The sequence below is a fragment of the Symphodus melops genome (genome assembly GCF_947650265.1).
Source record: "Symphodus melops genome assembly, chromosome: 8".
Taxonomy (NCBI): domain Eukaryota; kingdom Metazoa; phylum Chordata; class Actinopteri; order Labriformes; family Labridae; genus Symphodus; species Symphodus melops.
The window spans coordinates 4,163,094-4,190,441 of NC_136698.1; the positions used below are offsets into that span (position 1 = coordinate 4,163,094).

Sequence of the window (27,348 nt, forward strand, 5' to 3'; positions counted from 1 at the left end):
ATCGGCTGAAAAAAAAGATGCTCAGACCCACCCAGCCAGCCAGACAGACAGCGACACTGCCAGCTGCTTATCTATTATCCACACTGAAGACAAAAAAATAAATAAAAATAAACTATTTGTAATATAAGCGTCCTGTGAAAACAGCCGTGATGTCCCATGTAGTTAATAACAACGAGAGAAACTAACCGTTAATTTTGGACTGTCAGCTAGCCGTCCCGTAGCTAACCAGGGGCTGCTAGCATCTACTACTGGCAGAGATGAGACTCAACTTTGCAGAGTTATGATTTAAGATAAGGCGTATTGACAAGAGAGACATACTTATAGTAGAGTTAGTAAGACTGGAAATAAAAGCCTTCTATCAAACAGCGACGTTGTAATCTCCTTTACGCCCCTCAGACGGATCAAAGTAATCTCTTTAACAAAGGGCTTTGTGCTAGCTGTCAAATAGCATCACCCAGGCAATGAACAATTTAGATTTAACATAGATGGAGAAATAGTCATTGTTGTTGAGATGGACTGGTGTTTGCCACAAATTAAACAAACTCAAATTCATGTTATTGCTGCTCACTTAATTTAAAGTCAAGCCATTATAGCATTTATTGTAATTTTCAAAAACAATAATATTACATACACGTGCCTGATTGTTGGTTAAATTGTCTCTGAGAAATGTAAAGAGTAAGATTCAAAATCTCCATTTGACAGATATTATAATCAACCTGTGAGTTTGTCTTTTAGTAATACATCTTGTTCGCAATGTTGTCACTTTGGTTTGCATTTTCTAGCACAAATAAGACTATTACAAAAAGCCTTCACAGCGAGTGCAGTTTTTTTTCTGTTGGTCTGGGTTAGGTTGTAAAATAGAAGCTGCTAAATACAAACTTGTAAGTGTAATTGTTGGAGGTTTAAGTGTCATGTTAAAGCATTGCCAGAGCAGAAATGTAAACAACATCCAAGTGCTGGAACATAAACACTGAGTTAATCATTTCAATTAAACGCATCACAAAAGACAGCCTAAAATGAAGAAAACAAACAAGTGCACACCCATCATGTAAACATTTGTCCTGTCAGACAGAGCCGCTGAATACATCGGCCATGCTGTCATTTCATCTGGACAATAATATGAAGCACCAGCTAGTCATCAGCTGCCTCAAGATCATTTTAAGTTCATTTAAAGAAAGGCAACAAGACTTTACCATCAAAAGGAAGAGTACTTTTACGATTAAGAATACTTTCAGTTTCAGAGAAAAGGGAAATGTTGTAAACAAACAAGACAGTTTAACTGCAATTTTGAACAATGTTAACACATTTATAGATGGACAAATACTTTGTTATAGCCACGTTTATTGCCACCTATGATGTCAATATGGAAAACTAGGGCTTTTAAATTAAAAATTCAGGCGAGGCAATAACCTTTAGACGCTAAAAAAAAATCAGTCTTACCTCAGGAAAGGTACATTTATGGCTGGAGTACCTGATACTACCTTCTTTAATATTGTGTCCACTCAGTGTATTTGGGGATTTGGTGTATCATTGGAACCTTCCTAAATATTTCATTTTTTTTCTTGTTTTTCTTGTTCTTTTTTGTCGTCTTACAAGTTGACAATAACAAAGCTCGTGCTAAACAATTAGCACTGAAGCAGGCAGCAGTTGTGTGTCTGTTTAAGCAGTCTGACGGTTAGAAAAAAAAGCCCATGATGCCACATGTTGAAGTTACTTTAGTGACTGAAATTGCCGGTGGCTTTGCCCAGAAGGGTACATTTCATGCTCCAGTAAAACAGTTTTCTGAAATTAGATATTGAATTCCCACATGCTTATATAATTGTTTTGAGGAGTTAGAATCTTGACGAGATGAAAACATAACACGTTTGTTTAGCGGCTTTCTTCCTCTGTGCGCTGACGTGTGCAAAGTTACGGTTGGATTAGAAGGTGTGAGGAGGACTGAGGAATGTGTTTGTTGGTTCAGAGCTTCTGCCTTTCTCCTCCAGTAGTGACAACACATCTCTGCCGAGGCCGCTGGATCCCTCCAACACAGTACAAAAGCGTGTTATTTTAACCTGGCAACTTTCATTTTGACCTTCCTGCTTAGTATTACATCCTTAAACCCGTCTCTGTTTTGCAACCTGGCCTCAGGCTTAAGGATCCCTTTGTTTGTGTGCAGTTCTGTATGTGATGTAACAGTGATGATGGACTCGGCTCTTTAGTGGCTCTGGGTAAACCAGATTTCATTTCCAGGTTTGTGGTTCAGGGATCTCGCTGACTGGCTGCCTCCTCATCCTTGATTATTGCTGTACTCATGTCCAACAGTTTCAAGTCACGCTCACAGTGTTTGTGTGTGAAGTTGGTTAAAGCATAGAGCAGAGCCACGCAAACTGTTGTGTAAAAACGTTGTTGTTGGACCGTTGCAGCCGCTGTGTAACCTCGAGTCTTTTTACTGTCTAACCTTCATCCTTGGTTCGTATTTGTTATGTGGGTGTCACTGTGGGCAACTTGCTGCGTTGTTGTTTTGTTCAAGGAAAGGGTCTGTGAGTTGTGTTGGTGGTTGCTCTGATTTAAAGGAGTTGTGTGTGTGTGTGTGTGAATAGCAGCAGTTAAGAAGATTAGTGCTGACCTCTGGGATCCACAGGTTTTTATCGCTTTCCTTGTCTTGCTGTCTTTACTCTGACAACTCAGGTCAAAGCAAATATCCATTAATACCTTATTACAGACTATAAGCCACCTTTTTCCAAACATCGCTGTCCCTTATTATGTCCAGCAGAAGCAGGTCAATACTAAGAAGTCTGTGATGTTTAGTTGATCAGGTGAGAACAGGAATCGTTCCTCTCGCTCTGGAAGTGGACAGTTGAAATCAACCAGATGGACACAATGTGAACGATGAGATTCAGGAGAAGTGGAGAATGAATCTCCTTTTCTATTAGATTGTGTGTTTTTATGATGATAAGTAAGTTACCTTTGATTAATGAAGGAATGAAGTGTACGCTCAGAAGCCTGAAATGTTTAAGAGCTCTGATGGTTGAACAGTTGTTTGTTTTTTATTTATTTTTTTATTTTTTTATTTATTTGAACAGGGGCAGTGTACAAAATACATTAACCTCAGAAAGGAGAGATGCATTGTACCAGGTTGTATCACTTGTGCTAATTTCCACCTGCAGTCCCTGGGCAGGCTGTTGTTAACATACAAAGTATGTACCCTCCAAAGCATTTTCAGTTTCATTCAGGTCATAAGTTGGCCACATTTGTCTTTAAAGCCTGAAGGAAACGTCAGGGTCATTTATTTCATTAGTATTATTATCATAGTTAAGTGTATAATGTAATAATGGTGGTGTCTTTTAAGCCTGTTTTGTTCCCACTGTTTGTGACACAATAATCACCTCAATCAATCAAACTGAACTGGGTTATGCACTTTTTTGGTATTTTTTATTTCACAGGCTGAATATCACTTTTTTAAATCACGTTCTTTTTACTTTAAACTGGTTTTACCTTTGTCATGTTCTTCTTCAATTGTATGATCTAGATTTGTTGTACAATATTTCCTTTGATAGATATTTCAATTGTCATGGCTAAATGTACTCAGTTCAGGGTACTATACTGTCATTCTATAACGTTTACATTTACTCTCCTTCTTCTCTGCAGGACTGTGGCAGCAGAGGTCAGGAAGCAGATAGCAGGCCAGTATGGAGGCTCACCACAACTCTTCAAGAACATCAATGCAGCCACCACGACAACCAACACAGTGAGTAGTCCCAAGAAGGCCAGACCCTAGCATGAGACTCATTATCTCAGCTCAGTTAGCCTCACTTTGGGTTTCCTGGATTTCACTGCAGATTTCTCTCTAACCCTCATTAGGCTGCTCTTACATCATCTTCATCACAGCACACTCTGCACCTTGTCAGCTGAGCTGGGTGTTCTTTTTTTTCGGGCAGAATAAGAACAGAACATTGCAAATTTCTACAGAACGTCCTCTGCCCCTCAAGTGATGAACCAGGGCTGAAGTGACTTGAAGCACGTAATGCTGTTTGTCTCGTTTCATGCTAACCAAAGCTGCCACTGTTTTTGTTTCACTGACTGATCTGCAGCTAAAAAGTCTTTCTGATATCACCATCAGTGACCACAGTGCACGCAGAGTCGGTGCGTCTCCTGCATGTTGAAATGTTCAGGCTACAAGCCACGCCGTTACTGTCAGATACACCGGCATTTAAAGCCAGATTTGAAGCTAGTGTATTCATGCTATTCATGCAGCTTATAGTGGTGCCTGTTAATGCTCTGGCCACATAAACTTAGACTTTTAACTGAATGGATTTGCTGTTGATTGTTTACTTTTAGTAACTTGGTGTCATCTGTATTTTCTCTTTTTGTCTTGAACAATGTTCACCTAAAAATGAAACACCTGGAGGCGCCGGTAGTGCAGTAGCAGTATATGTACATATACATATGGTATATATATACCATGTATAGAGTCCTCACGCGGGCGGCCCGGGTTCAACTCCAGCCTCTGGCCTCTTTCCCGCATGTCAGTCCCCTCTCTCTCACTCATTTCTGACCCTGTCCCTCTAATGAGGCCAAAAACATATCTTAAAAAAAAAAAGAAACACCTGCTGACAGTGTACCTCATTACTCCCCCATGAGACAATGATGTCATTTCCTGTTGAGTTAGTGTTTTTTTTGAAAGGCAGTCTTTGTTCCTTTAAACAGCAGGATGGATAACCGTTAGTTATCCTGCAGACCACAAGTTGTACACTGCCTTCACTCAACAGTTTTTAATTGTATTAAGCCACACAGACTGTTTGTTAAAGGGACAGTGTGAATTGTCCATCAGCAGCCCTGAGCCAGAACAACAGCAAATACCCCCCCCCCCCTTAATTAGACTACAGCTGGCTTTTAATTACACTGTGAAAGGTATTTGTGTTAGAAAACCTCAGGAGGGCAAGACAGAGAAACAGACACACATGTACACGCACTCCCAAACTGAAGCTACCCAATCAAAAGATTTCCCCTGAGTCCATCATTATGGGAGCTGTCTGAGACCCGCACAACCATTAGTCAAAGCTTGAAGTCACACACTTGCTGATCTGGTTATGGGTACCATCTTCAGGGAAATGTAAAGTGTTTGACCACATCACAGATGGATTTTCTTGTTTGGAATAACAGATGATACATAAGCTGGAGCTGCTTTCTCCACACAAATAACAGATGTGACCTTGTGTTTCCAACATGTCCGGGTTTTTGTGGTGCACATTTTTGACTGACAACCCCTTTACTCCTGCACGGGGAATCTATCCCCATGAGCCGTGCTAAAAATGGAACCTTCTTCTCCAGATGTTTATTTCCACTCAGAAAGGACATTTGGCGTAGACACAAGTAGTGAGCAGCTGACTGTGTCGTCACAATGATTTCACTTCTCCCATTCCTCTCATCGCCCTACCAGGTTCCCCTCACCGAGGCGGTGGAGCCGGTGGATTTTGAGGAGTACCTCATCACTCACCCTCCCATCGTGGAGTCAGGCCCCCTGAGAGATCTGATTGAGTTTCCTCCCGATGACATCGAGGTCATCTACACACCCAGGGAGTGTCGCACAGTGGCACAAGCAGTCCCAGAGGAAGGGTAAGGGAGGACATGTTGCTCGAGTCTTACTGTTGTGTGCAGTCACACTCCATCACTGCTGTGATTGATTTTTCTCATCAGAACTTTTTGAATTTTGTGTCTCACAATTCTTACGAGTGTTTATAAAGTGTATGAGTCAGAAAATTTGCATTTACAAAAATCTTTTTAAACGGTTCTTTGAATATATTCTTCTTTCTATTCCTCTCCTAACAAATCATTACATTTATCGTCCACGACTCACAGATAGATAGATAGATAGATAGATAGATAGATAGATAGATAGATAGATAGATAGATAGATAGATAGATAGATAGATAGATACTTTATTGATCCCGAGGGAAATTCAAGCATTGTAAGAACCATACTGTATAACTTAACTTTAGAACAAACAGATATACTAAGACATTATAGGATGAATACTGTTATCACAAGTGAAACATAGATATGAGATTGACTGTACTTTTACAAATTGTAGATTTTTAAGTGAGTGTATGAGCACTTATAATGTAGAAATCAGTTTGCAGAAGTGTTTTAATTGACTTTTTTTTTAGCTCTGTCTTCATTACCTGATCAGCCTCTGCACACTATCTTTTCAGTTTACTTGCTGCATTGTACTTGATACTGTACACTGGAGGTTTCATACATTTATTTGTGCTCATTCTGTTACGTTGCTTTATTTTCTTTGACTGCTCCTTTGACTTAAAAAAGGCAAAGTAGTTTAAGTTATTTATGAGATAAAGCAGACTGTGTAGATCTTAATGTGGCGTGTTGTAATGCTTCATTATTCCTCTTTTAATGATCATCAAAGCTGTACAAACATCACAGACCCGTGGGCCTGCTCTGATTCTTGGTATTTCAGACCAGATGCTTCACTGTGTGCTGTGCCAGAAAAGACATCAGTCTAGAAGCCTGTCGTCTTTATTCACTGAGACAAATTCATTTTTAAGCCTGCCTCTCGCTGTTAGAATAAAGCTTGTTTGATTGATGGGGCTTGTCCGTCTGCAGGGACACTGATGCTCATGTTCGAGACTGTGTCAGATCCTACACAGAAGACTGGGCCGTCGTCAACAGGAAGTAAGTGCTCAACTCATGTGTTAACTCTTTAGAATGACACGTATATCTGAGGCAATAGGCAGATATTGTGCATTAGTATTTAGCTACATTACTTCTTGCTCTCACAGATACCATAAGCTTGGTACAGGCTTTAACCCCAACACTCTGGACAAGCAGAAGGAACGTCAGAAAGGCCTGCCCAAACAAGTGTTCGAGGCAGATGAGATGCCAGAGAGCAGCAGCTACCAGGATGACCAGGTATTAGTCAGTCCCTTTTTTTTAAATGTGCAAATATACATTTAATGCATACGTTTTAAATGCAAGAGCTCATAACACTGCAGCACATGTGAGGTGTGTGTGAATCAAATGTATTTGGCGGATTTTGACTCGCAGGATGATCTGAAGCGACGGTCCATGTCGATTGATGACACCCCACGTGGCAGCTGGGCCTGCAGCATCTTTGACTTGAAGAACTCCCTCCCCGATGCGCTCCTCCCTCACCTCCTCGACCGCGCGCCAAATGAGGAGATTGACAGACACAACGAAGAGCTGCGCAAGGCCAACCGCCACAGAGAACTCTTTGCTTTGCACCCCGCCCTCGACGAGGTACAGTTTACTCTCTTCACTTTACCAGGATAATGAAACATACACCTCATTGTGTATACTTTAGTAAAAACTGTGTTATATATACTGACTAGTATGTCAGTCTTTTTGTCTTTAATGAAAACATTTAGGTCATTATTTTTAACGCTGCACAGGCGCACACTAAAATGCTTTCTCTTTTTGAGTTTGACTGAATATTTGCATGAACTACTCTGTGTAGGAGGAGCCCATTGAGCGCCACTGTGTGCCTGAAGTACCGAAAGAACACTTTGGCCAGAGGCTACTCGTCAAGTGCTTGTCCTTGAAGTAAGTGGTGGGCAGCCTTTTTTCAGGAAAAAAAGGCCTTTTAGCTCTTTTTATTTAACTGCTGCATTCTGCTGACCCACTCCTTTTTTTCCCTTTCTTTCCCCTTGAAGGTTCGAGATCGAAATTGAACCCATATTTGCTAGTTTGGCCTTATACGATGTCAAGGAAAAGAAAAAGGTAAGCTGTTATGCTTTCCTCAGCCCTGAGTTGTTGGGTCACTTCTGCAAACCATTAAATTGTTCGGAGGCCAAAACGAATGTGATGAGTGGACGATAAAATTTGATGTTGTGGAGCTGTTATACTTGTAGGAATGCTGGTAAATCACTGGAACTATAGATCTATTGGAAGAGGCCCATTCGCTCTTTCCCCTTTAACTGACCAACACTAGAGGGTAGTAGTTGCCTTGATTAGCATCTGTCTCATGTACACAGTAACAATGCTCTGCACAGGAGCTCCAATATTAATGTAGTGAGTCATTTTATCATACGTGTTGTTCAACCTCCTTCAGCATTGGGGAAAGTAAACCCCATAATCACCCAGTGACTGTTTTTAAATCCTTGAAGATTTATGGTGATACCATGTTTGTAGATTTAACACTAATGCTTTGAACGCCTATATGTGTGTCTTGATGTTCAGATTTCAGAAAACTTTTTCTTCGACCTGAACTCGGAGCAGACGAAGGGGATGCTGCGTCCGCACATTCAGACAGCAGCCATCTCCACGCTGGCACGCTCTGCCATATTCTCCATCACCTACCCCTCCACAGATGTCTTCCTCGTCATCAAGGTCAGACATTTGTGATATGATTCTCTGTTAATGTCGGGTCTTATTTTTCTAACTGATAAATGAGTATTCATGCTATATTGCTAAACAATGTGGAATCCTAAAAGATGATTCAAAAAAAATTTGAAAAAAAACCATTTGTGAATAATTCTTTTTGGAAACATTTTCTAATCGCGCAGGTTTAACTCCTTAAAGACATTAAAAGAATAGATGACATAGTGCTGCTCGGTTGGTCTCTAGTCTTCTCCTCTGTCACACTTTCCAAGCCCAGCACAGTCTCAGCAGACGGCTGTTGATTCGGGTTCTGCTCGACCTGTTTTTCTTCATTGCTGTAACTAAGGCTGTATTTTTCAGGGTCTTCTAATTAATTTTTTATTCATTTTATTCATTTGTAAAATAATGTAGACATTATGTTGAAGGTTAAAATGTATGGAACCAATTGTTTGATAATAAATCAGTCAGTTTTTCCTCATACCTACTGTTGCTGATTATTGTTCTCTGTGAGCAACATCACTTGATCAGCCTACAAAATAAGTAATAAAAGTATGTATGATTATCAGTACCTGCTGTTCTGTAGTGTCGTGAGATAACAGTCTGAGCTCTGTCTGTATCCTCTGCATGTGAGTGTGCTAACTGAGCATGTGCTTTGTCCTCAGCTGGAGAAGGTCCTGCAGCAAGGTGATATTGGAGAGTGTGCTGAGCCGTACATGGTCTTCAAAGAGTCAGACGCTGCCAAGGTATGACCGAATAAGGTTTCATGGCTCGTCTCGAGTGTTATTCTCAGATACAGCAACAGTAACATATGAGGATGATCAGTATTATATTCGTCATGTGAGCCAAATCTTCACCTTTAAATGAACTTTCTTCTTGTCAGTGCTTCTGTTTTTATCACTGAAATGTTGCACAGTCAAGTTTTGGTAAGTAGGTCAATAAGTGAATGAAGTGTTTTTCTTCTTGTAAACACGAACTTGTTTGTTTGTGTTACAGAATAAAGAGAAGTTGGAGAAACTTCGCGGCCAGTCAGAGCAGTTCTGCCAACGTCTGGGTCGATATCGCATGCCCTTCGCTTGGACCGCCATCCATCTGATGAACATTGTGAACAGCGCAGGAAGCCTCGAAAGAGATACGGAGCTGGAGATGAGCCTTTCAGGTTTGTCCCGTCCTTTCAACACCGCCGCTTGCTTCATGACTAGAAAGACACAATGTGTAGAAAGTCATTAACTGAGAGCACGCACTGAAAATCTGGCTTGATGTTTGTGTGCCTCTTCCTGCTCACATGTAGTTTATCAGAGGACAAAGACCCCAGTCATGCATGAGGCTCATGGGCCTGTCAAAACATCATCATATATCTTTATCTAAAAGCAACTTTCAAGCAAAGTATCCAGCCATATTGATCCTTGTGTGTTATTTTCAGTTTGACCTTCGCTGTTTGTCTAACCTTTAACCTTTCAAAGTACCTTTGATGCTGACTTTTTGTTGCTAGGTAGATCAGGGACATGTTTGTATTTTCATAATCTACAGAAAAGATGATGAGATGAATGTGTCTCGAACCAGTTGTCGCAAAAATGCTGCCTTATGAACACAATTGCAGAGAAATGTTTGTCTTAATGTATTTTTGTGTGTGTGCAGAGAGAAAGGGCTCGTGGTCAGAACGGAGAAACTCAAGCATCATGGGAAGGCGTTCTCTGGAGAGGACAACCAGTGGAGACGAGTCATGCAGCCTTACAGGCTTTAGACCTGCGACACTCACCATCACCAACTTCTTTAAACAGGTCTCTGCAATCACATCGACTGAAAACTCTCTCTCACTCTCACGCACACACACACACACACACACACACACACACACACACACACACACACATACACACACACACACACACACACACACACACACACACACACACACACATACACACACACACATACGTTTACACATCTTTTGGGATTCACACTTACACCAACACAAAATGTCCATATACTGAGGAAAATCTGTTTTGAAAAACATTTTTATAAGCTCTTCATTTGTGTTTCAGGAGGGAGACAGGCTGAGTGATGAGGATTTGTATAAGTTTCTAGCTGATATGAGAAGGCCTTCTTCAGTGCTGAGGAGACTCAGACCCATCACAGGTAAAGACCTTTATTAAGCGTTACTTATTTTTAAATCCTGTTGGCATTTCAAAGCTGAAGCTCATTTCTTATTTGGCACAATGACTCGTGAAATACTTAAACATTTAAAGAGTTTTTATTTTTTCAAATATATGCATAACTATTTATACTTCTTTACGTGCCTGAACACACTCTCACTCCCTTCTCATTCTGTTCTTCTTGACTGCCTCCACAGCCCAGTTGAAGTTGGACATTTCTCCAGCTCCAGAGAACCCCCACTATTGCTTGACCCCTGACCTCCTGCAGGTAAAACCATACCCAGACAGCAGAGTTCGCCCAACCAGGGAGATCCTCGAATTCCCTGCCAGGGATGTCTACGTGCCAAACACCACATACAGGTAAGGGAAAAAATAAAGTGTGGGCTCCTTCTCCTAAAGTTCAGTTTTGTCCGAGGAGAATATTTAATTAATTACTCAAAAATGTTTAAAGTATATATTGAGTTAAATTATGAAACATATGCATGCAAAGTCGTTCCCCATGTCCATGTGAACAGATATTGCCCACCAGGATTTACTTTGGGTAGATAGCTGAAAGAAACCCTGAATCCAAGCTGAATCATGGTTTCATCATTCACAGATATCCTGACATTGTGCCTCGTTAATGTTTAGCCAAAGCCTGAAAAAGGTTTTTAGCAGTCCATTTCTGCAGACTTGGCCTCGATACAGTAGACATTGTTTGTCTGCAGATAACCAGGTGACTAGCTTTTCTAGATTCACAAATAAGCACCTAAACCTGAGTGATCCACCAGACAGAACCAGCAGAAGTGGCTGCTGGAAATCACCTCATCGCATCATTGTTTTCTAGGATCATTTAATAAAATCTGTGTGACTCTTTGCGTTCATTAAACCTCAGAGTTCAATCAGTTAACTAAACTTTGAACAAGGGACTGTAGATATTTGCGAGCTGTAAGCTGCAGGCTGGAGACCATGAGGTGGAAAGTAACTACCACAGACATTACTGAACATGTGCAGACTACAGAAATATGAAATGGTGTCATTGTTGATGTGCTTAGAAAGGGTGAGCTTACATATTGGGCAGTCATTTTAGGTTGTCAGGAAGTAGTAGAGGCTGTCCAACGTACAATTTCAATCACAATAAATCCCTTTTTTTTTAATTGCAAAAGGGAGAAGTAGATTGTGAATAAAGAACCTGAAGAACAGAGTAACATTTAAATGTTAAATCTATAGATAACCAACAAGAAAACAGTTGTGAACTAAACGTATCTGTAACACAGTCCTTCTCATATTATAGATATATCTGATGATATAAAATAATTGATTACATAGCCTAATTAAATGTACAATATGTTGAATTTATGATGATTTTTACATTTTGATATCTGTTTATATCTAACTAATATTTCCAACAATTATCAAAGCCAGAAAGATCCATGATTTTATAGTTGTAATGGGACGTGTCTTGTTGAGGCGGCCCACATGACAGACGGAATCTTCATTGTTGCCGTGGAAACACCTGATGTAATGTAAAAGACCGCTACATAAGGAAGCGACTGAAGCTGCCGTTCTGTTGCTATGTGCTGCTTTGATGAAACTGTGGGGTCGCTGAGAGAACTCCCATGATTCCCTGCTAGCCTCAACGTCGTATTTTGTTATTGTTTTGATTGAGAGCCCCCTGGTGGCAGAATCTACAGGTTTAATTATATCATTTTTTTTTTAATTGATTAAGATTAAGAATCATATTGAATCAATTCCGATTGATGGTTTTTGTTCTTTACTTCTGTTAGTCGTATACGGTTGTATTAGATTTAATACATACTTGTATGAAAACACAAGCTGAGATTGATTAGGAACTTTATTTAGTCATCATAAATAAATGATTTGTTCGAGCACATAACTACTTGTCAGGGTAACATGTTGATATGTGGCATATTGACAATAAAGTTGTAATGGACGAGAGTCAATATGACTCATTAACAAAAGGGACAGACAGAGAACATTTTTTTCCTAACAATATCAGCACAGATCATAAAGTAGCATGAATATGATTTAAATACTTTACAGAGTAAAAAAAGAAAACAGACCAAAAAAAGACAAAAACCTCATCAGTACTCTGCCAAAGCTATTTTTTCTCCGATGCTTTGTACTGTGTTAGTCTGATGACATTCCTCCTGCATTAAAGATTAGTTTCCATGTAACCAGAGGATGAAGTTGTGTAAAAGACAGATAAAAACAAAGACAGAGAATTCACCAGTATGAGCACTTCTTGAGATGTTGGAGATGTAGCGTGCCTCTTAAACCTTGACTTATATAATGCATGCCTTATGTAAGAGCAATGCCTGGAGCTCCAAGGAAACATGCAACAGCTTTACATCACAAAGATAAAATGCATTTTAAAATAGCTTAGTAGACATTGATGCAGTAAAATACATTAAAGTTCAATGAAAACATTTCAACAGAAGTCGTCTCCATTGGCTTCCTAATCTATCCTGTGAGTTTTCCTTCTCTCTCCTGTAGTACTGTGGCACTTTGCAACCAGCACTAAATCAGTTTGCTGATGGGATCAATAAGTCCATTTTGCAAGTGATAGCAGATGTTGCATAATGACAATTCTACCGTCCCTAGCGGCTCAGACCCAATAGGTTAATGACCTCAGTGACGGTGGCATCATTGCATGTTCAGCATTTTCCGACCTGTGACATTTTTTTTGCCTGTTTTCGCTTGGTCAGCACCAATCTCTGACAAAACTGTTGTCGGAAGCAATCGGCCTAATGCAGCAAATAACTTAGAGTTTTTTTTTGTCATATACATAAATCATGACTGCGTTCATTCACTGTCACCTTCTATGGAACTTTTTTTTGCTGAGCATGTTTCTTACAATGGGAACAGTTTTGGTCGTCACTCCGGTTTCAGTTAAAGCTCTCAGCAGAAGTGGCTGGTCTTACGGTGATCTTGGTAGCCTTGAGGGAATATGAAGGCCCTGTGCCGGGCTTCCAGTAAATACCTTTCCTTCTCATTGAACGCCCTTTGGCCCTCAACCACATATACTTCCCATTAAGGTTGCTTTCTCCACAAGCATTGAACCACCAACCTCCTAGAAAGGGAACAGAACCAGAGACATACATTGTTTAAAGTTTGGCTCTACAATGGGTCTTTTTACCAAATCAACCTGTAAATCTGTTTACCTGTGTAATTGCGAGCACAGTTGGGGTTTCTGTTGTTGTGATTAACTCTGTCCTTTGTGGAGAATCGCATGCCGGTGCTGTTGGCCATGGCGTCAGATAGGTCACCGGAGAGGTGGCTGACATGGATGATATAGTCCTTGGAAGAACCGTCCAGTGAGAAGCGATACTCAGCCCAGTGCTTCTCCTCCTTCCAGTCCTCCATATCAATGCGCAGGATGTAAACTCTCTGCTGTGTCAAGCTGTGGATCTTCTTCAAGCCCAACCAGAAGTCTTCTGCAAAACATCACTCAGTTTTTATTCCGTTAAGATACACTTTCCTCTTCGCTTATACCGTGGTTTTCAAACATTTCAGACGAGCAGTATATTCCCAGGCTTATCACCGTTTGGCATAGTGTTGTTAATGTCTCCAAAAAAGTGTGACCCCAATTATTTATTAGTTTCTGCTTTGTTTCCTGTAAAGTTAGAGACATGTTTAACCAGATCAGCCATCCGTCTAAAGACATAAATGTTTTTCTTTGCCTGTGGTGGATTTCTTGAGAAAACTCTAAGAACGAATCACCAGATTATTAAATGAGTACTTGTGCATATTGTAGTGACTTGATGCCTGAAGGAGTCATTACTTTTGAATGTGGCATGACTGCACTTAAGAGCTGCTGCCACTGAGGGCTGCTGGGTAAACTGCCAAAACATGTTGACTACTGAGTCGATACAGGAAGTATCTTTGTCTGTTCAGGGCTTGATGTGTAAGAACAACTATTTCCTACGACCAAGCGTGCAGGAAGTACTTGAAAGTAACTTCCCTAAAAACTTAAATCTTTAAAGTTTTGCAGCAAAACACCCTCATGACTTAATTATGGTAGCATAAAAAAGCACATTATTTATTAAATGTCAAGTCAAAAACTCACTTTCCAGATCTCCGAATCCTTTCTCATACTTATCCCACGTCTGGTCAAAGTCAAGGGAACCACCCGCTCTGCGTTGGATGACAGTTGAACCTTCATCTGTTGAATGGATTAGAAATATATCTATAACAATCTGCACAAATGTTTACACATTCGGATAGTATCAGGAAGCATCCCTGTCTGAGATAATGTGAGTGTCTGCCCTTTGGATAACCTCTTCTAGCTCATAAATGTTCATGTATACCAGTGCTTCATTTCCTAAATGTCAGCTCCTCTGAACACACAGTACACTGATGGATACAGCCTCAATCTGAACTCAGCTCGTTTCAGTCTGACTCACCTGAGCCCATTTCACAGTACACGTTGAATGGCTCCGATTGGTTTGGCTTGATAACGTAGATTCCACTGTTTGCCTCGCCTTTGTGAAACAGGTCACTGCAGTCTGTGGGCAGGTCTGAAACACAGCGAAGAAAAACACAAGGTTAAGGCACTACACATTTAAAACAACATTTATCACACCTAGACTTTCACTCACATATTACATTTAAAATAGTTTTACCATTAGTGTCCAGACCGGTTGAGTTTCCTGTCAGATATTCAAACATATCAGAAGCTGCCAGCTCCGTATTCATTGGCTTATCCACTGTGTCCTGGAAGCTCTCATAGTTTAGCTGCAAGAGAGTGAAGATGGATCAGCTGTGTGGTCAATGTTGTTATCATACGAAGTAGTTTCCCTTCAATAAGGCGTATCATATTCCTTTAAAAAAAGGATTTAGTTCAAACTGCAGAAATAGAAATAACAGCTTTCCGGCCTGTAGAGACAACATGTTGTGAAGTGTTGTTTACCTTCTCCTCTAGATTTTTAATCTTAGTTTTCTGATGGTCCAGCTGATCATGCTGCTCCCTCACAGCATTCAGCAGGCTGGTGATGGTTTTTTCTTGAGCTTCAATCACCTCCTGAAACAATTAAAGTCCATCATGCCTTCAGGTTTTAAAGAGGTGCCGTTAAGCAGCATGAAATTCTACTTCACTTCCAAAATTGTCATTTTAATCAGTTACAAAATATCAACTGATAAATGATTAGATACAATTAGTTTATCTTGATGTATCACAAAACAAAAGTTGCTTTTCTTTAACCAGTGTATACATATATAAGCATTTCTTTTTGTGTGTCGGGTAAGTCTTTGGTGCTGTTTCATTTGCTTGCTCTTCTGTAAAATAGAATTAATTTTACCACAACTAATGCAAACATATAAAGGAAACATTGAATATTGAACAACTTTTAGCTGCTTACCTTAAGGGTTACCATCTCACCAAGCTGATCAGCAGGCATCAAGCTCTGCGACAGTCCCTGCAGCCGCTCCTCCAGACTGCCCACCTTGCTCTGCAGCTGCATGCGCTCCTGCACGATGTTGTTGATCTTGGAGTTAATTTCCAGTGACAGGTTCCTGATCTCCTCGTTGTTGGTCTTCAAGAAATTGGTGGTCTTCTTCAGCTCCTCCTCTTCCTCCTTTATCTCTGACGTGACCACCGAGAGCTGGTAAAAAGAGCGGTCGAAAATGTTCAACTTTTGGAAGATGTCGTTGATTTGGGCTTTGGTCTTGTGGACGAACTCCCGCAAGCTCTGGCCGAGCTGAAGGAGGCCATTTGCGAGGAGACGGACATCATCCAGCATGGCGAAGCGTGACTTGGCTTCGGTCGGGCTTGGTTCTGTGGTTAAACCCTTAAAGGACAGGGTGGTGTAATCTGCTCTACCTGAAGTTTCCAGAGGGATAGAAGCAATGGCTGTAGCTAACAGCAGCAACAGAAAAAACTGCTTCATCATGACTTCTTATTCTGAAAGATTTTCTCATACAGAGTTTGACTATCTGGCGTTCTTCTACTCTGTGCTGAACTCAACACTGGTTTCTTTATCTCTGCCTGGAGCCTGGACTTTCTTGCTGGTTAAATGATGTGAGAGCAGTGGCTGCCCTGTGTTATATACTGCGCTCTCAGTAGAGGGGGGGGGGGGATTAGCTGATCATTAAACCCTACTGTGTTTTAGCTCTGCACCCTACCTCCTCCCAAATCCCTGTCGGGCCCTCCCTCTCCTAAACAAACAAATCACAGCAGTGAGCAAATGACATATAGACCCCCCACCCTTCTGTACTGTCCATTTAACCCCAATCCCCTCTCCATACCACACCCTACCCTGTTCTCCATGTGCAGTGCATAGCTTTGGCTGATCAGCAGAAAGCCAACAATAGCCATCACAGGTTTTTGATGGATCGTCAGTCTGATCAATCTCAACCCTGATAACGCTGCACACTCTGATTGATAATGCTGTGTGTAATTAATGCTCTGGGGTTTGATTTAGCACCCTGCTGAATCAGCCTAGCATCCAGCTCTCTATCACTCCTTCCTTCCTTCCTCTTTTTTTTGCGTGGGGATGGAAGTGAGCCTGTCGTCTGGGCCAGGGTTGAGCTTCTGGGCATGAGTGATGTTAAGATGTTGAGAGAGTTTGGACAGTGTGTACTCATCGTCTTGGTTTTATTGCTCAGCCTTGTCATTTTTTATCATGCCATGTGTGATACTTTCCTATGCCAGGGGACATGAAATGGAGAATATACAGTTTACTGATTAGCTTGCAGCCTTTAAGGGAACAGTTCAGTGTGCCGAGTGCCGTCGTAAAAAAGCAATCTTTATGGCAATTTCTGCGTAAGTTATTTCACGGAGACTTGCAATGTTGGTGAAATATGTTCACTTTCAGCCAGAGAGGGAGGAACTAATCAGTGAAATGACTTGGTGTTGTATTTAATTGCAGTATAAATATTTATTCTTCTGGCACAGGATGCTTTGTGGTTCTCAATCTCAAAAATGAGCTGCTTCTGTTAGGATGTCAAGAAAGCGTTCCAAACCGAGTGATTGCTACGTCCTGCACTCACTCCTTTTTTTATTGGCTAATCAGAGCCTAACATTGCTTCTTGTCCAGGTATGTTTACAACGAAAATGTTCTATTTGGAACCTTTCATTTCAACGTTTATTATTGCCCTTGACAGCCATGTTCATTGGTCTGCTAACTGGTCATTCTGTACTGCAAAGGAAGAGATTTGAGCATCATTATGTAAGATGCACGTCGAAGAGTTGCAGAAAGTCTTGGGATATTTGACCCTTAAGTCACCTTTGGTTTAAAATGAAAACATTTTAGTGCCCTTTTACAGTGGACCTGAAAATACCAAACAGTAATTATAAAGAGCTTTCTCCAGTAATTTGAGGTTTTGAGGGGCAGATTACCTCAGCACACAGTAATGAAAAACTGCAGGCTTATCCATATGAAAAGAGCAGAAAGAATGGTTCCTATAGAAAAGAGAAAAAAAAGTTACCACTGATTGAGTGAATGTTCCAGGAATGTGCTTAACCAGCATAAAGCTGATGTTCAGTATCCTTCATGCCAGCACAGTAAACGCTGTGGCTTAACGGCAAGAGGGTAAAGGGTTTTGAACCTAACATGAGCTTCTGTTCCTTCCTCCGAGAAGAAATACACTGACATCACTAATTCAGACGTTGAGTCCTAAAAAGTCAGAAGATATGACACTCAACACTATGGCTCCCAAAGATATACTTATTGATTTGGTTTGTGCATTTAAGAAGACAACGTTTGGAGCGTGACCGGGCTCTTCATCAGGTGCATGAGACAAATATATATAAGTACATCTTTGGGAGCCATAGCTTTGTGAGTCTCTGTGCCTCATATTAAATAGCAAACATGGCACTCAACCACCAATCCACTCACTTTCTAAAGCTGTGGCCCTTTTGTAAAAGTGTTTATCCAGGGATATTCTCAGCCAGGACGCGTTGCTGCATCAAAGCTGTGCAATGCATCCTGGTTTATCCTGGACCAATCCTCAATTACCGTTTCTGGTTTATATATACAGACAATGTTATTACTTCAAAGTAAAATGTGCACATTTGTATGAACTTGACTCAGCATTGCTTATAAAGATCCATGTTTGACTTCTAAATGGACAGGTGGCAGTTGTGACTGGACAACACAGGCTGCAAATTCACTGATTTGATGTGCACATCCCGTCACTAATTCAGCATAAATCCAAACTTTAAAGAACTTGTCTGAAAATGTAGGCCAAGATTTGCTTCAAATGTTTTTTAAAAAGTGAGCAAAGTTTTAATTGACGTTTAGTTTGATTCATTTGAATGTCTTTTGTTCTAATAACTACATAAAGTGTACGGCCGTTTGTCCCCTCTGATGTTCTGAGGATGAATGGTTGTCCTTCTGACAGCCAGTCCTGTTTCTTAATTGCCATTCCTTTACTGCACATTACCCACATTTCTAGAAAATGCTTGGTCACCGGGCCTATTTGACAAAGTGTATGCTGATCCATGTTTAGAGTCAGTAAACAGTTTCCCCTTTATTTGGTCTCCGGTCAAGAATGAGGATGGTGTCCAGCTGTTTCAGTTAGGAGTCTATTGGGACACCTACAGTGCAGAGTTTGCTTTCAGGGTATCCCTGTGTACTGATTAACCTTAAATAAATTTGAAGAGAGGACTTGTCATTGTGAATACCTTTTATGGGTATTTCAGCTTTCGACAGTGAAGTCACCCTAAGGTCTACTTCAGTTCAAAATCAGCTCCCTACTTTGAAGTGGCCAATAAAAGTGTGAGAGCCTGACGGATGGCGGCAAACAGAATAAGAGAGAGGGTGAAATTCTTGTCAATTCAAGACGAGAGAGATTCCCACGCCTCTTTGTCCGCTGTGGTTCCAGCTGTGGTCTCAACGGGACCTTCCCCCGCAGGCATGACTACGTCATTGCGGTTTGTCAGCTGATCCCTGTTTGATTTTGCCCTTCCTCCTGTGAGGCCTCCTCCCCTCTCCCAGTGGTCTATTGACCAGTATTTGCACAGCACAGGACTAACACTGTTAGTTTGACTGAAGATCATGACATGTAACATTTTCCCCACAACTTTTAGTATGCCATTAAAGAAAAGTACCTGTACTTATTAGATTGTAGCTTTCTAGTTATTGGGCAGAATCAATTAAAGCCAACACTAAAATTCATTCAAAGAGAAGGTAATCTAGCATGCGTTATTGGTTTGTTAACATCATGGTTACCCTTGATAACCATGGCTCAGCCTAAAGTGCTGTTGAGTTTGTGCTTCACCTTGTTGAGACGTTTGGAAATCATTGTCGCTCATGCAGATTTGTTTTCTTCAATGTTATCACCTTTGCATCATGTAAACACGTGATGCTCATTCATAAACTATCCGAACTTACTTTATTTTAGACGGATGTCCCCTTTAGTTTGGTGGTTTTGGTGGATTGTACCTACTGTTCTGTCCTTGGCCTCTTATATCTGTCAGTTTGTTGAATCTTATGTAACTGTGCCAGGGAGACGGGTCATGCACTTTCAAAGACGCTGAGTTTATGTCGGAGCGTGAGGTCACGGGTGAAGGTAACCTTGACTTTCTTTAATACAGTAAACAGCAAAAAGAGAGGAAAGAACCTCTGATAGGACTTTACCTTTTTAATTCACTGTTAAGTATATCAGCTTATAACACAAGGTCACAACCTGCAGGTCTATCTGTTCAATAGATGTAGTCATTATATACAGTGTGCACATTTTTGATGTTTAACATGTAGTGTTGTATATGAAACATATCCTCCATGTTTTGGGAATAATGTAAAAATACAGCATCAAAAGTTTGTATAAATAATAGAATAAATGTTTACAGTATAAAAAGGTTCATGCCATGAATAACAATAATAATAATTTAGAATAATAATTCAGATCTCATCAGTCATGTTGTAAGAGGAAAGTTTTATTACTGCACTTGGAATAAATGACTTTTAATTTAGATATCATTTTGACACATGTCATTTATTTGTTTGCAGTTTCTTTTTCTTCTTCACTTATTTAAATGACGTAACTCATGGTGTGCTCTGTTCTTCTCTGTTGCTGTTCTTACCCGTCTTCTAGGAATCTGCTGTATGTGAACCCTCAGAGTCTAAACTTCGCCAACCGACAAGGCTCCGCCCGCAACATCACAGTCAAAGTGCAATTTATGAACGGAGAGGATCCAAACAATGCAATGCCGGTATGCCATGAAATGTATCAGACTCTAAAACACCTTAGAAATGTGTTGTTGTGTTGAAAACGAATGACTCGATCATAAAGTGAAAACAGCGGTCCAGTGTACTTGCTGTTTACTGCAGCAGTGTGTATGCTACAATATCTGAGGGTCGCATTGTATTCATCCTTCAGGTGATATTCGGGAAGTCCAGCTGTGCTGACTTCTACAAAGAAGCCTATACTTCTGTGGTGTACCATAACAGGTGAGTTGTTTTGCCTTCACTGAGCACTGTAAGGAATGTGTGATGGGATCTCAATAACCTGTAATATTTGACCCTGATGAGTAGAAGATGAATCCCTGCTCTGAGAATCATTAGAACCTGATGTATGTCACGACGCCTCACGACCGCCACAGGTTAACTTTGAAATACTTATCTCAGTTTAAAATGAAATCTTCACCTTTTCATTTAACATCAGTGCATCTTCCACTTCCATTAGCTCTTTTGATGGCACCCATTAAAGAACAGGTTAAATCCACCTTCTGGACCGTGTGAGCTGCTGCCCTTGGCACACGTTTCTCCCGCTGTACAAAAGAGCTAAGGGGTCTCCACTATTTTATTTTATTACCACTATTAGGGATTTTTTTTTTTTTTTTACAACATCCGGAGGTGTGTCATTTGTCACCCAGGGGTCAAACTTTCTGGGCTAAAATCATCGACCTGAATGATGTAGCTCCGCCGAGGACAGTCATGCATCAAGAATGAATCCAACCAATAGAAATGAGTTTAAGTCATGGACATTTTACAGTCTGAATTGTACTCGGGATTGAAAGGGAAAATAAGTATATATAAAAAAAAATTGAAATCTTTCACCTCGCACTTGTAGCTGCTTTTGGACTTTTCACCATTTCCAGCCTTCAAGTGGTCCTGCTGGTTTTGTTGGTGGGCCGGCTATAGTTGGGACTTGTTTGTTTTTGAGCATTGACCCGCAGATAAAGTTTCCTCCTGGGGGACTTAAAGAATTCAGCTGAAGTAAATTCTGGTGTGTTATGTAATTTCTACACAAACAACTTGATTTTCTGTGAGTTTCTGCAAAGTCTTCAAACCCAAAGTTATAAATAGACCCAGGCAGAAAAAGAAAATGGATAATAGTACACCATGGATGGAACGTGCTAGCTAGTGTGTGTGTCTTTTTAGGAGGTAAAACGTTTCTTTTTCGTTTCCATGAATGTCTTTTAAATAATGTTTGAAAAGCAAGGGGAGGACAGGGCAGATATTTGTGACCGACTGTTAAAAAAAGCTCTCTCTAAAGTTACACCTTGTTGTGGTTTTATAATTTGGTCATACTCCTGAATATATAATTAAAGGCTGTACAAACATTTGTTTCTACACTCATCTTTATTCTGTATTTCGTATTCTGTCAGCTATTGAAGAGTTGTATTTTAGGGTTCTTGTTTGTTTTCAACAGATCCCCTGACTTTCATGATGAGGTGAAGATCAAGCTGCCTGCGTCCCTGTCCGACCACCACCACATTCTCTTCACCTTTTACCACGTCAGCTGTCAGCAGAAGCAGAACACACCGCTGGAGACCCCGGTGGGATACACGGTATGAAACAGTCACAGATGCATCCTCAATAACCACACAAAGTGATTGTCCCATGGTGGAGGGTCAAAGTTCTCTGCACTCACTCTGTTGGGAGGCATGTGTGTACACAACACACAGAGCTGAGTCTTGATTTATTCTTGTCTCTTTGTCTATAGTGGATCCCCATGCTGCAGAATGGACGTCTGCGGACTGGACACTTCTGTCTACCTGTGTCTCTGGAAAAGCCTCCACAGTCCTACTCTGTTCTCTCACCAGACGTAAGATGTGTTGAACGTGTATGAATCAACAACCAAAAAACCAATGAATGTAGTCAGAAATACTTAAAGGGGAATAAATCATATTTTTGTTGAAGTTTGCAGATCCTGTTAAAATATTTAGACTTGTATTACTTTTTTTTCAATGACTTTAGATCACCCTTCAGATGTTTAAGTTGAAGTTGAATCTCAGCCTTCCACTCTGCCATTTTTTCACAAAATGTTCTTTATTTAAGTTATATATATTTTAAAAAGGCTGTTTGTCTCTTTAGGTTCCTCTTCCGGGGATGAAATGGGTTGACAACCACAGAGGAGTGTTTAATGTGGAAGTGGTGACTGTTTCAGCCATCCACACACAGGTAACAGTAATGTGTGTTAGTCATATTACTCAATGTCTTTTGGGGATTCCTCTTCATCGTCTCTCCTCCTCCTACTCTGTCTCATCTTCATGGATGATGTCATCGCTTTAAATATGAGGGAAGGGAAAATGTAGCTGCACAATTTCCTTTGTGTAATGTTTTTCTATTGTGTTGCTGTATCACTGTGCATCGAATTCTTTTTCTACATGATCACGGGTTACTCTTTAAAAAAAATCCAGTACCAGTGAAGACAAACAGACTGTTTTCAGGTTTAGACTGTAAAGCCTCTGTAGCATCAGTTCATTAGCGGGTGAACCTCGCCCCACCAGTAATTTACTGGAGTCTACTCCATCTCTGTGTCGGTTGGGGCGTAGAGGGCTTGACTCTGGTCCCTCGGAGCCTAACTGGGACTAATGTGCTCATAAATCACTGCTCCTGGCGCAGATTAGACTCGCTGGATTCTGGTGTGTTCTTGTAGTTGCCTTCGTTTTGTGGTTTCCACTCAGTGAGCCAACTTAAGACGAGGAGAACCAGGCGTACTTTTTTGACGACTACCTTCTAGCTGTTTCTACTTAAACTTTCACCATCTTAGAACACTGTTGTGATTTTTTTTTTTTCCCATTCGGCAACTTTAATTTTTTCTTGTTGTCCTCATTTCTTTGAACCCATGTTGATCATCGCGCTCTTCTTTTTCTTGTCCTGTTTTACTCATCTTGAATTTCTTATGTCAATAAACATCTCCCTCTCTCTCCTATACAGGACCAGTACCTGGATAAGTTCTTTGCCTTGGTTCACGCCCTGGACGAGCACATGTTCCCAGTCAGGATCGGCGATATGCGTATCATGGAGAACAACCTGGAGGCCGAACTCAAGTCCAGCATCGCGGCGTTAAACTCTTCCCAGCTGGAGCCAGTGGTTCGATTTCTTCACCTTCTGCTCGACAAGCTGGTGTTGCTCGTTGTGCGGCCGCCAGTCATTGCTGGGCAGATTGGTAAGATATTTTATTGCCCTAAACTGATAAGCCATAGATCACATATTGATTCAACTCCAGCTTGGAGGTGTAAATCTCATGCGTACATTTCATCAGCTCGAGCTGTAGAACGTAGCTGGAACAGATGATTAAAAAAAATAAAAAATAGAAGGAATAATTAAAATGTTGTCATTGTAACTTCTCCTTTGCTGTGGTTTCACAGTTTCCCTCCTGCATTAGTTTTTGACATGGGAAATGTTAGATTTAATTAATATGAATAAATGTTCTAAAATTGAAAATTGGAACAACACAAACCAATAAATACTTTAAAATACTGCTTTATACTTAGTAATAATGCTGCAGAGAAGGTGACAGATGAACAATGTAATGCATGCATCTTCTCCCTCTAAATGGGGGGCGGGGGAGAGACAGACATGAGACCAGACATCTGATTAGCAAACCAAGAGCCAAGCTCTGATTGGCTGTTAGTTTGTCAGAGGGGGGATTTGTGCTAAAATCAATGGTTTGGGCTGTGTTGTAGCAGGCTGCTGGTAGCTCTCTCTGTATTTTAATGTGGCCCATTTCCTTTAGTTATAAAACTTTGATTTGTAACTTTAAACAGACTCATTTTCTGGAGTCCTCAAAGACATACGTGGAGAAGATTTAAAATGTTACAACTCAGCTGAATTCATGTAGTTCAGAAATAAACTAGAATATAAAATGTTTATAATACTTTCATGTAATTATTGTAAGTAGGTATAATTAGTTGATTTAGAAAGGTTAAATCAATGCTACTGATTAGTGAGTTTGCACACACACATACTTCATAGTGAAGTGAATGTTTACAATCTGGATGGCTTTTAAATTCATTTTAGCTTGGTCCGATTGGTTACCATTGGATTGAGGTGGGGTCACTAACAGTTTTCAGTGGAATGATGAGAACCACTCATGTAATTAGCCTGTAATTAGCCAGTCATTAGCATTGTCTTATTCCATGTCTGCATTGAAACATGTTATTTAGCTTCTGTTTGTACCTGTGTGTGTGGGTTTGTGTGTTCAGTCAATCTGGGCCAGGCATCCTTCGAGGTCATGGCATCCATAGTGAACCGGCTTCACAAGTACTTGGACACCAGCCAGGACATGCATGGCCGCAACGGCCTGCTGTCATCTTACATCCACTACGTCTTCCGCTTGCCCAGCGCAGACCCCAACTCGCCCTCCCCGGGTATTTATAATGTGGATATGAATTATTCTTTTGTCTTCTTTTCTCCTTTTAAGTTCACTTCATTCCACCCACCTTCATCTTCACTGGGTTTCTATTGTCAAACCTACTGGCCATAATTTTTTCCTCTTCTATTTCTTTTTATCTTTTGCTTTTTCCCCTCCTGCATCTATTTTGTCTTCTGCCTGCCCAACACAGACCCCAACTCATCCGTATCAGGTATACACAACTGTGCATCTTAACATTATGAGCAATTGTTCAAAATGAAAATATCATGCTTCATGCTTGTTTCCACTAATATCCCGTCAAGGTTGGATAATAATAATAATTGTGGAATACATGTCCTAAATGCTGTATTTAACTTTTCCATGTTTAAGTTGAAGAATTGTGTCTGGGTTCTTTGGCTCTTTGGTTTGATATTTCTAATGTGGTCATTGGGCACATGAGTCAACATGCGACCATCATATGCCACTGTCCCACTTTCCTGTCTTTGTTTTCCCAGGCCCTGGAGGGTTGGGAGGTTCGGTTCATTACGCCACTATGGCTCGTTCAGCTGTTCGCCCAGCGAGCCTCAACCTTAATCGCTCCCGTAGCCTTAGCAACAGTAACCCTGACATCTCTGGTACTCCCACCTCTCCTGACGATGAGGTCCGCGCCATCATTGGCAGCAAGGTAAAGCTTTCAATTAAAATCTGCCTCTTTAGTCTCAGCTTCTTTAGTTATCAGTTTGTGTTGTGTTAGGGCAGATAAAAGGTGATCAAACCCAAAATGTGACTTGTGGTTCTCATGTTGGCAATAGACAGAAATAGTATTAACAGTCAGATGAAGTTGAATGTTTAACAAAGCTGCTGCTCTGATTGATTTGTGATGTATTTGAGACACACTTAGGTAAGGTGACTGAACTGAATCCATAGCTCGTAACACACACGATACATATGTGCTCCATGTGCTCAGTGACCGGGGGGGGGGACTATTTTATCAGCAAGCAAACTGTATGGCAAATGCGTAAACATAAGACTGGACATCTTATCTCTGTAACCTGTGTAAAAGCAACCTGACACCCACACAGACACATGCACGTCCTCACGAAAAGCATCAGAGAGACATGTGGTGAGCAGTCACATCACCAGCAGATGCTAGCAGGAGGGAACTTTAGCACACACTTTGAATAGTCAAACATCTTTTAAAGGCATTAGCCTCGAATGTTTACTTCATTTATCTTTGTGTTATGTATTTGCCTTGAATGATTCCCCCACTTTCTTAATTTAACCCCAAAGTTCCTGAGCAGTGAGCGAATGCAGCCCTTTGTTTAATGAATGTTCCCTTTGCCTCTTATATTGAACTAAACCTTTCTTTTCTTGTCTCTGAATGGGGGGGGGTTGGTTGTTTCTTACACAGAGACTAGACTAAAGGGGGAGAGAGAGCTTTGCTCCTCTGTGGTGATGATTTGGATTTTTTAATTTACTGACATCTAAGCTTTGTTTTGGTTGTTTGGCATCTTCCAGCGGTCCTGACCACTGAACCTCTTTAACCTGTCATTATTCCTTCCCTCCTCCTTGCCCCCCCCCCTCCGTGCTGCTCGCTCACTCCCTTGCTTCCTGCCTGCCTTGTGTCCTTTGACCTCGGCACGCCTAGGGCTTAGACCGCTCCAACTCGTGGGTGCACACCATGGGCTGTAAGAGTGCCCCCTGGGGATCCAGCCCCGGGTCTGCTCCAGAAACCATGCAGGTGGTTCTATGAATGCCCTGTCCTTCACTTTGCCTCACTGCTGAAACAGCTCACCCTTTCCACCTTGAAGGGATACTGGGATATTTGGAGTTTTGGTTTATTTTTGTACTTTGTCAGAAGTCCGTAAGAAGGGTGAGAGTTTGGACATTTTCTCCCTAAAGAGTATTAACAGAGATTATTTTTTTGCTGTCCTAATTTCATGATCACATTTTTAATTTTCCAAACCAGCTAATCCTGAAGCAACCTTGCTTTTTGAGGTTTTTTTTTTTTTTTTTTTTTCAAATTAGAGCAAATCCCACCCTGAAGTCCAAAACTTCAAAATATTACAGTATTCTGGTAACCTTTAAATCACAACCCTCCCATGATCCCTCACATGGGAGTCACAGCCGCCTCCATGACCCTCTGTCTCACTCTAGAGTCTGAAGTGTCATCCTTTCCACTCATCATCTAACACCACTCTTTTTCTCACTTCTTGCATCATTCAGACTCGATCCGAATGTTTCAGAACCTCTTTCTATCTGTGGCACTAATCAGAGTTGACCTCTTTCTTTCCGGGTCATTCTGCCTTTTGTTTTGGGTTTTTGTCT

At 40.9% G+C, this 27,348-nt stretch overlaps 2 protein-coding genes across 16 annotated transcripts in view; one reads left to right on the top strand and one right to left on the bottom strand.

The window, feature by feature from the left end:
• dock7 (dedicator of cytokinesis 7) overlaps nucleotides 1-27,348 on the top strand; it is a 45,557-nt gene that overhangs the window by 318 nt on the left and 17,891 nt on the right. For 6 of the 15 annotated variants that reach the window (XM_079351421.1, XM_079351410.1, XM_079351417.1 and 3 more), the window contains exons 2-24: nucleotides 3,631-3,730; nucleotides 5,423-5,598; nucleotides 6,605-6,673; nucleotides 6,781-6,910; nucleotides 7,046-7,258; nucleotides 7,476-7,561; nucleotides 7,672-7,738; nucleotides 8,198-8,347; nucleotides 9,001-9,081; nucleotides 9,332-9,494; nucleotides 9,974-10,116; nucleotides 10,381-10,474; nucleotides 10,689-10,851; nucleotides 20,530-20,647; nucleotides 20,815-20,885; nucleotides 22,090-22,228; nucleotides 22,384-22,485; nucleotides 22,755-22,841; nucleotides 23,601-23,832; nucleotides 24,872-25,036; nucleotides 25,232-25,252; nucleotides 25,536-25,705; nucleotides 26,669-26,761. In XM_079351421.1, coding sequence (XP_079207547.1) covers nucleotides 3,631-3,730; nucleotides 5,423-5,598; nucleotides 6,605-6,673; nucleotides 6,781-6,910; nucleotides 7,046-7,258; nucleotides 7,476-7,561; nucleotides 7,672-7,738; nucleotides 8,198-8,347; nucleotides 9,001-9,081; nucleotides 9,332-9,494; nucleotides 9,974-10,116; nucleotides 10,381-10,474; nucleotides 10,689-10,851; nucleotides 20,530-20,647; nucleotides 20,815-20,885; nucleotides 22,090-22,228; nucleotides 22,384-22,485; nucleotides 22,755-22,841; nucleotides 23,601-23,832; nucleotides 24,872-25,036; nucleotides 25,232-25,252; nucleotides 25,536-25,705; nucleotides 26,669-26,761 — 2,833 coding nt within the window. The remainder of the gene's footprint in view (nucleotides 1-3,630; nucleotides 3,731-5,422; nucleotides 5,599-6,604; nucleotides 6,674-6,780; nucleotides 6,911-7,045; nucleotides 7,259-7,475; nucleotides 7,562-7,671; nucleotides 7,739-8,197; nucleotides 8,348-9,000; nucleotides 9,082-9,331; nucleotides 9,495-9,973; nucleotides 10,117-10,380; nucleotides 10,475-10,688; nucleotides 10,852-20,529; nucleotides 20,648-20,814; nucleotides 20,886-22,089; nucleotides 22,229-22,383; nucleotides 22,486-22,754; nucleotides 22,842-23,600; nucleotides 23,833-24,871; nucleotides 25,037-25,231; nucleotides 25,253-25,535; nucleotides 25,706-26,668; nucleotides 26,762-27,348) is intronic. The other 9 variants (XM_079351419.1, XM_079351423.1, XM_079351415.1 and 6 more) reach the window with 4 other exon arrangements.
• On the bottom strand, nucleotides 11,148-18,043 carry angptl3 (angiopoietin-like 3). Its single transcript, XM_079351441.1, has 7 exons — nucleotides 15,852-18,043; nucleotides 15,404-15,514; nucleotides 15,117-15,228; nucleotides 14,898-15,011; nucleotides 14,561-14,656; nucleotides 13,656-13,928; nucleotides 11,148-13,564 (listed from the first exon to the last, which is right to left on the bottom strand). The coding sequence occupies exons 1-7, from the start codon at nucleotides 16,380-16,382 to the stop codon at nucleotides 13,380-13,382; spliced, it is 1,422 nt and encodes a 473-aa protein (XP_079207567.1). The 5' UTR covers nucleotides 16,383-18,043; the 3' UTR covers nucleotides 11,148-13,379.

Excerpts from the sequence above, each read along its gene's own strand:
- angptl3 (XM_079351441.1), bottom strand. The coding sequence starts at position 16,382 with ATGATGAAGCAGTTTTTTCTGTTGCTGCTGTTAGCTACAGCCATTGCT. Across the intron at positions 15,229-15,403 it reads TTAAAAATCTAGAGGAGAAG|CTAAACTATGAGAGCTTCCA; the intron begins GTAAACAACACT and ends ACTCTCTTGCAG. Across the intron at positions 13,929-14,560 it reads AGGATTCGGAGATCTGGAAA|AAGACTTCTGGTTGGGCTTG; the intron begins GTGAGTTTTTGA and ends GATGTTTTGCAG.